This window comes from Felis catus, chromosome D1, assembly GCF_018350175.1.
Source record: "Felis catus isolate Fca126 chromosome D1, F.catus_Fca126_mat1.0, whole genome shotgun sequence".
Lineage (NCBI taxonomy): Eukaryota > Metazoa > Chordata > Mammalia > Carnivora > Felidae > Felis > Felis catus.
This window is the reverse complement of record NC_058377.1, coordinates 114,994,081-115,004,499: the sequence shown is the minus strand read 5'-3', so window position 1 is coordinate 115,004,499 and position 10,419 is coordinate 114,994,081. Positions and strand designations below refer to the sequence as shown.

Here is a 10,419-nt window from a genome sequence, read left to right as displayed (position 1 = left end):
GGGTAGGTACCACGTGGGGCTCTTCTTTCATGGCCACAAGCGTGTGCCTGTGTCTGACAGCCCTAGACAGCATCACTCCAAAAATGCCCTTGTGTGTGTGCGCGCGTGCGTGTGCATGCGCACGTGCACGCCCCCAGGACACCAGATTGCCGGCCACATGTGTGTCTACGTCTGTGTGTTTCTGACCAGGACAAGGCGGCAGATAACTGTCCCCCACCCCCTTCCCCAAGCAACATGTCACCAGGATGTTTGCACATTTCCTGTTGTCTCTCTGTCACCCTTGCCCTCTACGACCTGAGGTCCTGCCCTCAGCCTAAGGCAAAGGTCCCCAGAGGTGTTAATCCTTTGCCCGTGATGCCCCCAGACCCAGGGCCTTACCCCCAACACTCACCTGAGGCCTGAAACCCAAGCAGGCCTAGGGAAAGAAAGGCTTTACAGTGTTGCCATGGATACCAGCACCAAAAGGGGAGGGGCTGTTTGTTACCAGCAGCTTCCAGGGAGACCCCAGACCAGGACCCTGAGTGAGTCCTGGACCCACCTCCAGATCCTGCCTGAAGGAGAAGTGGTAAGAGGCTGGGTTGTCGGCCAGTGAACCTCAGGAGGCCCAGGGAACCACAGAGCGACCAGCCAGGCCTGCCGTGGCCACACAGTCCACCACCCCCAGCCTGACTGCCTGACTGTGGCACTTGGTGGGTATCGGGGGCATTGCTGCCCTGTATGTGGGGGCTTACTGAACTCTAACCGGCAGTGAGGCCCTCCTGAGCGTTTCCCACAGCTTCTTTGTCCTCAGAGGCTGATGCCCACCTACCTGGCCCCCAAGCAAGAAGCCCCCCCTGCCCCCATCCATCTCTACCACCTGGGTCACCTCAGGGAGCCCCGGGGAACCTCTCATGACCACGATAACTGTTCCCTCTGCCCCACACCAAAAATGAAGCACCAGATCTGACACACAAACTGATGCTCTCCAGCCTTCACCCCAACCCCTTTCTCTCTCTTTCTTTCTTTCTTTCTTTCTTTCTTTCTTTCTTTCTTTCTTTCTTCCTTTCTCGTTCTTTCTTTCTTTCTTTCTTTCTTCCTTCCTTCCTTCCTTCCTTCCTTCCTCCCTCCCTCCCTCCCTCCCTTCCTTCCTTTCTTTCAGACTCTCAACTTCGAGTTTTTGTTGGACTTCCTGTGCTGCGGAACATACAGGCTGGCAGGAGGACCCCCGTGGCAGAAACAGGGCTCTGAATGCCTGGTCCACAGACAGCATTGAGGCTGTGAGGCACCCTGGCTGCCTAGCTGGCTTGGGTCCTACCAGGCTGGAGTGTGCCCGCGGGCGTCCACAACTCGAGAGGGCACCGAGCTCCACTGAGGGCAGGCAGGGGTGGGGGAAAAGAGCCCAGGGTCTATGTCTTGCTTTGTCCCCAGCAACCTGAAGGCGGCCTTCTCCCCTCACCAGGATTGCCAACCTGGCTGCAGTGGCCCGCCAGCTCCACCTCCCTCCCGCGGGGGCTCACGGTTCCCCGACCCCTGTGCGTCCCGACGACGCGCCCTAAGGGAGCAAGGTCGGTGGGGCCCTGGCCTTGGGGACCCCGCTGCCCCTCTCGGCGCAGAAGCTGCAGGGTCCCAGGCCGGCGCTCCCTCTCTAGGCAAAAGACTCATCAGACTGGGAGGTTTCTGAGGAGGTCGGCCCGGGAGCGGAGCCAGACACCTGTCCCACGCGCCGCCCGGGGGCCAGGGACGCGCTTCCGCGTAGTTCGCGGTCCTCAGGCGTGCGTGGACCAGGCTCGGCCCGCCCCTCCGCGCTGCCGAGCTCCGCCCACACCTGGGCGCCGCTGAGGGCGGGGCGGGCGGGGAGCCAATGGGAGGGGCGGGGCTCAGAGAGGTAGCCAATGGGCGTGGGCGCGGGGCGGACGAGGCGATGGTGGGAACCAATGGGGGCGCTCGGGGCGGGGCGCTCGGGCTGCGGGCCAATGGAGCTGCGGGCCGGGGCTCGCCCGCCGCGCTGGAGGCGGCAGGTTGCGGCGGCGACGGCGCCGGCCGCCGGGAAGCAGCCAGTTCGAGCCTAGGTCCGGGAGGCCGGCGAACGCCCAGGTGAGAAGCGCAGGGCCCCAGATCCTCCCGAGTGCGGGGCACGGCCCCGGGCGGCAACTCCGACGGAGGGGCGCGGGCTGGGCGGCCGTGGGGGGCCCCGCAGCACCTGCAACGGCCCCCGCCGCAGAGACGGCAAGCGCGGCGGCTGTGGGGAGCGGGAAGGGGGCTGCCCGCGCCGGCAGGGACCGCCCAGGCGCGGTTCCGTGCCTCCGGAGGGCCGAGGTCTGCGTCTCGGGCGAGGGGGCGTTCCCATGGCAGAGGGAAGCCGTGTTTTCGTGAGGGCGCCCTTGGGTGCCTGAGGACGGCGTCCCGTGGGAGGGGCAGTGCCCTTCGAGCCAGGTGACTGGGGAGGCAGGAAGTCCTGGATCTGGTTAATGATTCGCCTCGTTCCGGGATTGGGGTGAGGCGAGAGGAGGCTGGGCAGTGGAGGAGCCTCAAAGTGCCCCTTGAGAGCGGACTGGTTCCCCCTGCGGGGGGGGGGGGGTCTCCACTACTCCCACCCCAAGAATGTGTGGCCTACGGGTGGGGCTGGGCACAGGAGAGCGGGGCTGACGTCAGGGGGACAGTAACCCTGAGCCAGTTCTGGGGGAAGAGAGGAGAGCCAGGCTGGGCCTGACTCTGTGGCCTTCACCCTCCGTGCAGGACAGGGATGCTCTCAGGGCTAGCAGCCATGGAGCTGAAGGTGTGGGTGGATGGCATACAGCGCGTGGTCTGTGGGGTCTCAGAGCAGACCACCTGTCAGGAAGTGGTCATCGCGCTAGCCCAAGCAATAGGTGAGTCCTTTCTGGCACGGATGGCCCAGCAGGTGCACCCGAGACTGGGCCTGCTCCTATGGCCCCTTTCCCCCAAGGAGGGTGGGGCTGGTTGCTGATCCCTGTTGCTCTCCCTCAACTTCTCAAGCCAGGTGGATGGAGGGTGGAGGGAATCTAGGCTGACCCCTCTCCTCCTACCCCAGGCCAGACGGGCCGCTTTGTGCTCGTGCAGCGTCTCAGGGAGAAGGAACGGCAGCTGCTGCCCCAGGAGTGTCCAGTGGGTGCCCAGGCCACTTGTGGACAGTTTGCCAGTGATGTCCAGTTTGTCCTGAGGCGAACAGGGCCCAGCCTCGCAGGAAGGCCCTCCTCAGACAGCTGCCCACCTCCTGAACGGTGCCCAGTCCGGGCCAGCCTCCCCCCGAAGCCACGGCCAGCCCTGGGCCACGAGCCCCGCAAAGCACTGACCTTCAGCCTTGGGTGCCCTGGGCTGGCCCCCATCCCTGCGCTGCCCGAGCCTGTGGCCCCCGTAGCACCAATGCCAGGCTCCTGTGCAGACCTGCAGGGCCTGGAGCGAAGGGTGCGGAGGAACGCACTGGAGCTGGGTCAGGAGGCCTTCTGGGAGCAGGAGCTCAGGCGGGAGCAGGTGCGGGAGCGTGAGGGGCAGGCACGCCTGCAAGCCCTGAGCGCCGCCACTGCCGAGCACGCCGCCCGGCTGCAGGCCCTGGATGCCCAGGCCCGTGCCCTGGAGGCCGAACTCCATCTGGCCTCAGAGGCCCCCGGGCCCCCCTCACCCACGGCATCTGCCACCGAACGCCTGCGCCAGGACCTGGCCGTCCAGGAGCGGCAGAGCGCGGAGGTGCAGGGCAGCCTGGCCCTGGTCAGCAGGGCTCTGGAGGCTGCCGAGCGTGCTCTGCAGGTAAGCCCCCCTGGGCCCCGAGCGCCTGCTGACATCCCCAGCATGGGCAGCTTGGGGGGCGGGTGTCAGGGTGTGACCAGGGTGTGACCGTGGGGCTCCACGGCCGTCTCCTGAGGGTGCCCTGTGCCCCAGGCCCAGGCCCAGGAACTAGAGGAGCTGAACCGGGAGCTCCGCCAGTGTAACCTGCAGCAGTTCATCCAGCAGACGGGGGCTGCGCCGCCACCACCGCCGCAGCCAGATGGGGGCCCCCCTGGCGCACAGGTCAGCGCCGTTCTGGAGGGAGGCTGGGTGGCAGGGGAGGCCTGGCCCAGTCCTAAGCTGATCTGCTCTCCCCATAGGATCTTCTGCCTCTGGCCAGAGAAGAGCCTTTCACCAGAACCTCCCACGGTCCTGCTCTAGTGTCCAGCCTGAGCCCAGAGAGTATGTCTGTCCCCCCCATTCTGGGTGGGTCAGGGTTCTCCTGTGGCCTCCTCAGTCCCTCAGCCTGTGTCCTCCCCACAGTTGTCCCCATGAGGCAGAACTCCTGGAGGTAGCAGCTCTTGCCCCAGAATGGACATCCACTGCCAGCCCAGCCCTGGGCTCCCATGACATGAGCGTGGGCAGCCAAGGCGGGGCCCGACTTGGACAACGGCAGCATCAGGGGTCCCAGAGGGTTTATTGCCCATGGAGTGGGAAGGCCTGGTGCCCTGGGCCTGAGACAGAATGCCTCAGAGCCCAGGGGGTTCTGCTCTGGGGGGCAGCGGGAGGCTGAGGGTGCTTGCCCTAGTCCTTGCCAAGTCTGCCGGCCCCTTGGAGAAGCAGGGGGCACGACCGGCTCAGAATTCGCTAGGCCCCAAAGGCCATGGCTCCTTGTAGGGGATGGGAGATGATATGTGGACACTGCTCAACTCTGGGTGTGTGCTTGCATGTGGGAAGTGTCCTTCATCACACGTGTGCACACACACACAGGTATGCTGCCTCCCCTACCCTGACCCTAAAGCCTCAATAAACTGCCCCAAATGGCTCGAGTGTGTCCCAAGGTTGCACCGGACAGCGTCTGTGGGGCCTGAAACCGAGACTGGCTGGGGTCACTGGGCAGTATCCCCAAGCTACCCGGGGCTGGCCGCAACTGGGGCTCTTGAGCAGGGCGTCTCCCAGGGGCCAGCGGTCAGCTGGGCCTAAAGCCTGGGAGCATTTGTGGGGCCTCGCCTTTCAGGCTGCTCTGCCCGCCCACCCCCAGGGGCTCTCCTTGGCAGCGCAAGCCTGGGGTTGAAAGTCGGACGGTACGACTGTACTGCTTGCAGCAGCCTCAGCCCCGGCCCGGGTTCCTGTGTGGACCTCTTGTCTGCCTGGTTCCCCTCTTCTGGCCTAACCCTCAGCAGGAGCAGGAACTGCCACCCCATCTGGGGTGGCTCCTGGACATGGGGACTTAAGGACATGCCAGACCTGCCTGTCAGGTTTACTGAGAGCTTGTGGGGGCAGCTCCCCAGACTCCTGGTCGGCCAGGACCAAGGAAGCAGCAGCCCTGCCCAGAGGAGCTTTGTAGGCCCCATGAGGGTGTGGCTGCCCAGCCTTCCCGAGGGCCCCCCTGCTTCCCAGCTGGATGTGAAGCCTCAGCTGTGTGCCTGCGGCCTCCAAATTAGGGCAGAGTGACGTCCAGGCCGCAGTCCTGGTCCTGGTCCTGCAGTCACACCTCTGAGCACAGTGGCTGAGACTGGAGCTCTTTGTGGTGGTCAGAACCCAGGTGCTCAGTGCAGCCACAGGCATGGGGAACAGGAGAGGGGGGCATCCTAGATGATGGGGGTCTTTGTGCTGAGTTTGGGGGTTGGCAACTGTGGGACAGACTCAGCCTTCTGGAGTGGCCCCTGAGCTGGGCCTGGTGTTCCCCACTTCCTTTGGGGCCGACCACGGGGGACATGAAGTCCTGAGTACCAGGAGCAAGGAAGCCACCAAGAGGCAATGCCACCTTGAGAGCACAGCTTGGGGTAGGGGGTGGGGGGGGGCAACTAGGACTGGGCACTTCCTGCCCAAGGTGGAACAGGATAGGGAGTGAATGGCCAGGCCAGGCAGCAGCAGGGGGCTCCTCACTCTAAAGCCCCCAGCCCTAACCCAGCTCCCACCTGAGCTCACTGCCCACCTCACAGCAGCCCATTCCAGACAGGGCTAAGCGAACAGGCACGTGGGATATAGTCTGGAATGCAAATGCTGACTGTGCTGTGTCCTGGGTGAGAGGGCTGGGGCCACGGGCAATCAGCACCAGGCTCCAGGGGTCTGCTCTCCCTGCCCGCAGCCCTACCTGTGTGCAGAAGGGCTAGGTGTGCCCCAGGGGGCCTGTCCTGAGCCCCAACACAGGGTCATCTCCCAAGCTGAGTGCACTGGCCAGCAGAGGGCAAAGCCAGGTGCCATCTGGAGACGAGGCCACGCCCTCCCAGGGTTATCTGCTCTCCCACCAACCAAAGGACATAGGCCTGGTGCTCACAGAGCTCACCCCACCCCACCCCTCCGCCAGGCTCCTGCGTCTGTTTTCAGGGAACATCTGTTCAGAAGCCGTTTCCAGGGACCTGTCCCTGGTCTGCTGCTGGTTGAGGAAGCTGATGAGCCCTCTTTTGAACCTTGGAGGGGTCCTCAGGTAGCACCTGTGCTCTAGGGTGGGGAAAGGGACAGGACCTTCTTCCTCTAGGTGTTCCAGGAGGACAAAATCCCACGTCCCCAAGAAGTTGCCAGAAGTGCTTCAAATCACTAAGCAAACCTTGGAGTTGCTGAAGTTTACTTTTGAGCTTTAAACTGTACTTTGAAAACAATGATGTGAGTTCTGTTGAGGTAAGAAGAGGCCCAGCTCCCACACACACAAACACACACATCAGTCCATGGCAGGGCAGGTCCAGGCCAGGCCAGCTCCCCAGGCAAGCCTGGTGTGAGTACACAGGCAGCCGTCATCATGAGTCTCTGGAGGGCCAGGCTGTGTTGGGGGCTGGCACTGGAGCCCCTCCTGACCTCAGGGTTCTTGCTCCCCCCCCCCCCCCCCCGTGCAAAAGTGGCCTTTTGGGTTGGCTGAGAACACCGGGGCTCACTGAAGGGTCACCCACAGCAAGTCATTGCCCTGTGGCAGCCAATCAGCTCCACCGGTTCTCAACCCCAAGGCTATGCACGCCTCCCTGTCACCTGCAGAACGCGGCCCTACTAGACCTGCTGGGTGTGACACTCGGTACGCCACGGTGACCTTTAGGACAGGGTCCCTCCAAAAGTGAGCCCAACTCCATGCCAGTCCTCAACTAATCCCGCCTCTCCCTCAGGCTGTTCTGGCAATCACAGACCCAGTTCCAGCTGTCAACCCCCACTGTCCGGGAGAGGACACCAGGCCTGCGGGAAGTGTCCTGGCACCTGCACACCAGCAGACTGCTCTGGGCATGCCCCACAACCAGCAGGTTTTCACAGCGGACTGAGAACCCACGGCAGAGAAAGCAGGCCTGGAAGATGGGCTGGGGGCTCTGCCAGGTACCCCCACCTCCGGGAGAGCATGTTGCTGGTCACCACAAGCAGGTCCTCCGCATCCCAACTCTTTTAGCGGCCTTGTTTAAGAGGCAGAAATGCACAGAAAAGCCAAATTTGGCACCATCTTCCTTAAGAAAGTTCCCAGAGATGGCCCTCAAGAGGCCAGTAGTGGGGGCTCCGGTCCTGAGTGCCAAAGGTCTGACCACAACACCCGTTGCCTGCCCAAGGCTGCCCTCAGCTTGGCAACGTTCAGAAGACCGTCCCGGTAACTCTGCACATCCTGGCACCTGAAACACACAAGGAAAAGAAAGTTCCCTCCTAGGGCGCATCTGGCCCACCTGAGCCCCCTCATAGGGAGGGCAGGGAAGTCCCAAGATGTTTCCCCTTTCCCCCCACCCCCCTGCTGAGCGCAGATACGCAGACCTGGTCCACAGGGGCGCCCTGGCCTCTGCTCGCCTCGGTGCTCACCCTCCCACCTGGTGTGGCTGTCCCCTGCCCGACGGAGCAGGGTCACAGAGGGGCCGGGGCGGTCGCGCTGCCCAGGGACAGATCAGCCGCTGTCACACGCACAGTGGGTCCGGAGCAGCGCAGTGTGCGGTGGGCAGTGGCTGCCCTGCGCCTGGAGGGACCGCCGGGTGGACGGAGGGGGCCGTCCCCCACCCCCGACCCCCCTTCTCCTCCAACTTGTGCGTCCTCGTCCCACCGCACCAGCCCGGCCCGAGCCCGCCGCCCGCCAGTCTGGGACCCCTCGCGCGTCACCTGCAACCCCGACGCAGGACCGTCGCCAGCTCTCTGCCCGAATTCGGCGGCCGCCGCTGGGCCCCGACTCCCCCTCCCGCCCCGCGCGGGGCGCCCGGCCCGCGCCCCGCGCCGGCCCGTATGCAAATATGAGGGTCTCGCAGCCAATGGCCCGCCGGGCAGGTCCCGCCCTACTGCGCCGCAGCCAGTGGGCGCGAGGTGTGGGCGGGACGCCACGCCCACCGCCGCGCGGCCCCTCGCGGGCGCGGCCGGCGCGTTCCTTTCCGCACGTCGGCCTCGGGGCGGGGCCGCCACCTGCCGGGCGGGGCCTGCGGGCGCCGCGCTGCTGCCGTGCGGGGCGGCTCCCCCGCCGGCCGGGGCGGGTGGTACGGCCCGAGGCGCTCCCCCGCCCTCGCGGTGGGCCGGCTGCTCCCGGGAACGCGCGGGGCCCCGGCGCACGTAGCCCGGCCGCGCCCTCGGGACGCACGTGCGGCCCGCGCTGCCCAAGGCCACTGCGGAGCGCTCTGGCTGGCGGGTGGGGGGCTCCGGGTCCCTCCGGCGGGACCCGTCGCCTTGGAAGGCTCGGAGTCTGAGTCCGGAGGGGACACAGAGCGGTGCGCAGGGCCATCGGTGGCCGTGCCCGTCCTGTTTGGGCTTTGAGAAAGTATAAATCATGAGAATGGACTGTTTAAGATCTGAAGTTACTGACTCCTGGGTGGTGCCCCAAGGTGGCCCTGGTCCCCTTCCCTTCATACTCAGCTCCATGCCTCCATGGCCAGGGGATCCCTGCGGCGGAATCACGGGCCATCTGGATCCCTGATGGGGTAGAGAGATGCTTGCTCCCTTTTTGTTCCTGACACAGCAGTCCTCCAAAGTAAGCCAGAGGGGGCCACTTTCCCTCACCTCACTCCAATCAGTCCATGTCTCCCGCACCTGCCTCACACCCAGGCCCTCCCTCCCTGGAGGACTCTACTCACCTGGCTCCAGGCAGCTTCGGAGGAACTCTTTTCTCTTCGGTGCCATTCTGGTCCTTCACCCAGGGGCCGTGCCCCCTCAGCCTCAGCATCGTGGTCCCCTAGTGGCTCTCCTGTGGCCCTCCTGCCCTCTAACTCACCACCTGTTCTTAGTTCCTTTTTCCACATCCCACATGTGCCTGGGCTGGAGCCCATCACCTGTCACAAAACCTGGACGCCCGAACTGCACACTTCCCATCATCAGATCACTTCATTTCTTCCTTCAAAACCACTGCCAGGGGTGCCTGGGTGGCTCAGTTGGTTGAGCATCTGACTCAGGTCATGATCTTACGATTTGTGGGATCAAGCCCCACATTGGGCTCTGTGCTGACAGCGCAGAGCCTGCTTGGGATTCTCCCTCTCTCTCTGCCCCTACTCCACTCGTTCTCTCTCTCAAAATAAATAAATAAATAAATAAATAAATAAATAAATAAATAAATAAGCCTTAAAAAAAAATTGCCTGATTGGCTAAGTGCTGAGGTGCCAGGAAGGCATCTGCCCTGCCTGGGACATCAGGAGCCTAAAGCCTGGGGATAGAAATTCAAGTACATGCTGTGGGTGTGGGTGGGGAAAGAATACAGAGGAGCAAGGAGCTGGCTCAGCTCTATCGGGGGTCAGAAGTGGAAGGGTAGCAAAGTCTGGATCATGTAGTCTTGAAGGAACCCCTAGGAATCTGCAGGATCATTGAGGAGGCCCACACCTTCAGGACAGGGCAGAGGTTTGAAGGAAAGAAGTCTGGGACTCAGGGACAAGGAAAAGCCAGAAGTCAGGGTGACTCTGAGTTCCTGTCTTGCCTTTATTGGTACGACCCCTAGCTGTGCCCTCCAGTCCTACTGCTTCCAAATGCAACTCTTATCACCCTGTGTAGTGGTTGAATAGTGTCCCCACAAGATGTCTGTATCCTAATGCCTAGACACTGTGAATGTTCCTTACCGAGAAAAAGGGTCTGTGCAGCTGTAATTGAGCTAAAGCTCTTGCGATAAAAATCATTCTGGGGCGCCTGGGTGGCTCAGTCTGTTAAACGTCCGACTTCAGCTCAGGTCATGATCTCACGGTTTGTGAGTTCGAGCCCTGTGTCGGGCTCTGTGCTGACAGCTCAGAGCCTGGAGCCTGCTTCCGATTCTGTGTCTCACTCTCTCTCTGCGCCCCCCCCCCCCACTTGCTCACGCTCTGTCTTAAAAAAAAATTTTTTTTTAATTAAAAAAAATGACGATGATGATTGTTTAATAAATTCCTTAAAAAAAAAAACATCCTGGTTTACCTGGGTGGGCCCTAAATCCAATGCCAAATGGACTTATGAGATAGATGAGAGGAGAGATACAGATACACAGGAAGGAAAGCCATGTAAAGACAGAGGCAGAGTTGGGGTGATGTAGCCTGGCCACGCCCTCGGGACGCACGTGCGGGCCTGTACTGCCCAAGGCCACTGCGGAGCACTCTGGCTGGTGGCTGGGGG

The 10,419-nt window shown here is 62.9% G+C and overlaps 2 protein-coding genes across 3 annotated transcripts; one reads left to right on the top strand and one right to left on the bottom strand.

Annotated features, from left to right (window-relative positions):
* The first annotated feature begins 1,912 nt into the window (after positions 1–1,912).
* On the top strand, positions 1,913–4,744 carry RASSF7 (Ras association domain family member 7). 2 transcript variants are annotated; one of them, XM_006937682.5, is made up of 6 exons: positions 1,913–2,073; positions 2,716–2,846; positions 3,029–3,741; positions 3,874–4,002; positions 4,080–4,161; positions 4,243–4,744. In XM_006937682.5, exons 2-6 carry the CDS (start codon positions 2,723–2,725, stop codon positions 4,272–4,274), a joined length of 1,080 nt encoding a protein of 359 aa, XP_006937744.2. In that variant the 5' UTR covers positions 1,913–2,073; positions 2,716–2,722; the 3' UTR covers positions 4,275–4,744. The 2 variants fall into 2 exon arrangements, with proteins under 2 accessions (XP_006937744.2, XP_006937743.2); XM_006937681.5 differs by having other exon boundaries at positions 4,080–4,744.
* Positions 4,745–6,470: 1,726 nt separating this feature from the next.
* Positions 6,471–8,911, bottom strand: LOC111556765 (translation initiation factor IF-2-like). The gene is made up of 2 exons (XM_045039772.1): positions 7,972–8,911; positions 6,471–7,499 (listed from the first exon to the last, which is right to left on the bottom strand). The coding sequence occupies exons 1-2, from the start codon at positions 8,713–8,715 to the stop codon at positions 7,248–7,250; spliced, it is 996 nt and encodes a 331-aa protein (XP_044895707.1). The 5' UTR covers positions 8,716–8,911; the 3' UTR covers positions 6,471–7,247.
* Between the last annotated feature and the right edge of the window lie 1,508 nt (positions 8,912–10,419).

Excerpts from the sequence above, each read along its gene's own strand:
- LOC111556765 (XM_045039772.1), bottom strand. The coding sequence starts at position 8,715 with ATGGAGCTGAGTATGAAGGGAAGGGGACCAGGGCCACCTTGGGGCACC. Across the intron at positions 7,500-7,971 it reads GTCCTGCGTCGGGGTTGCAG|GTGCCAGGATGTGCAGAGTT; the intron begins GTGACGCGCGAG and ends TGTGTGTTTCAG.
- RASSF7 (XM_006937681.5), top strand. The coding sequence starts at position 2,723 with ATGCTCTCAGGGCTAGCAGCCATGGAGCTGAAGGTGTGGGTGGATGGC. Across the intron at positions 3,742-3,873 it reads CTGCCGAGCGTGCTCTGCAG|GCCCAGGCCCAGGAACTAGA; the intron begins GTAAGCCCCCCT and ends CCTGTGCCCCAG. Across the intron at positions 4,003-4,079 it reads GGGGCCCCCCTGGCGCACAG|GATCTTCTGCCTCTGGCCAG; the intron begins GTCAGCGCCGTT and ends CTCTCCCCATAG.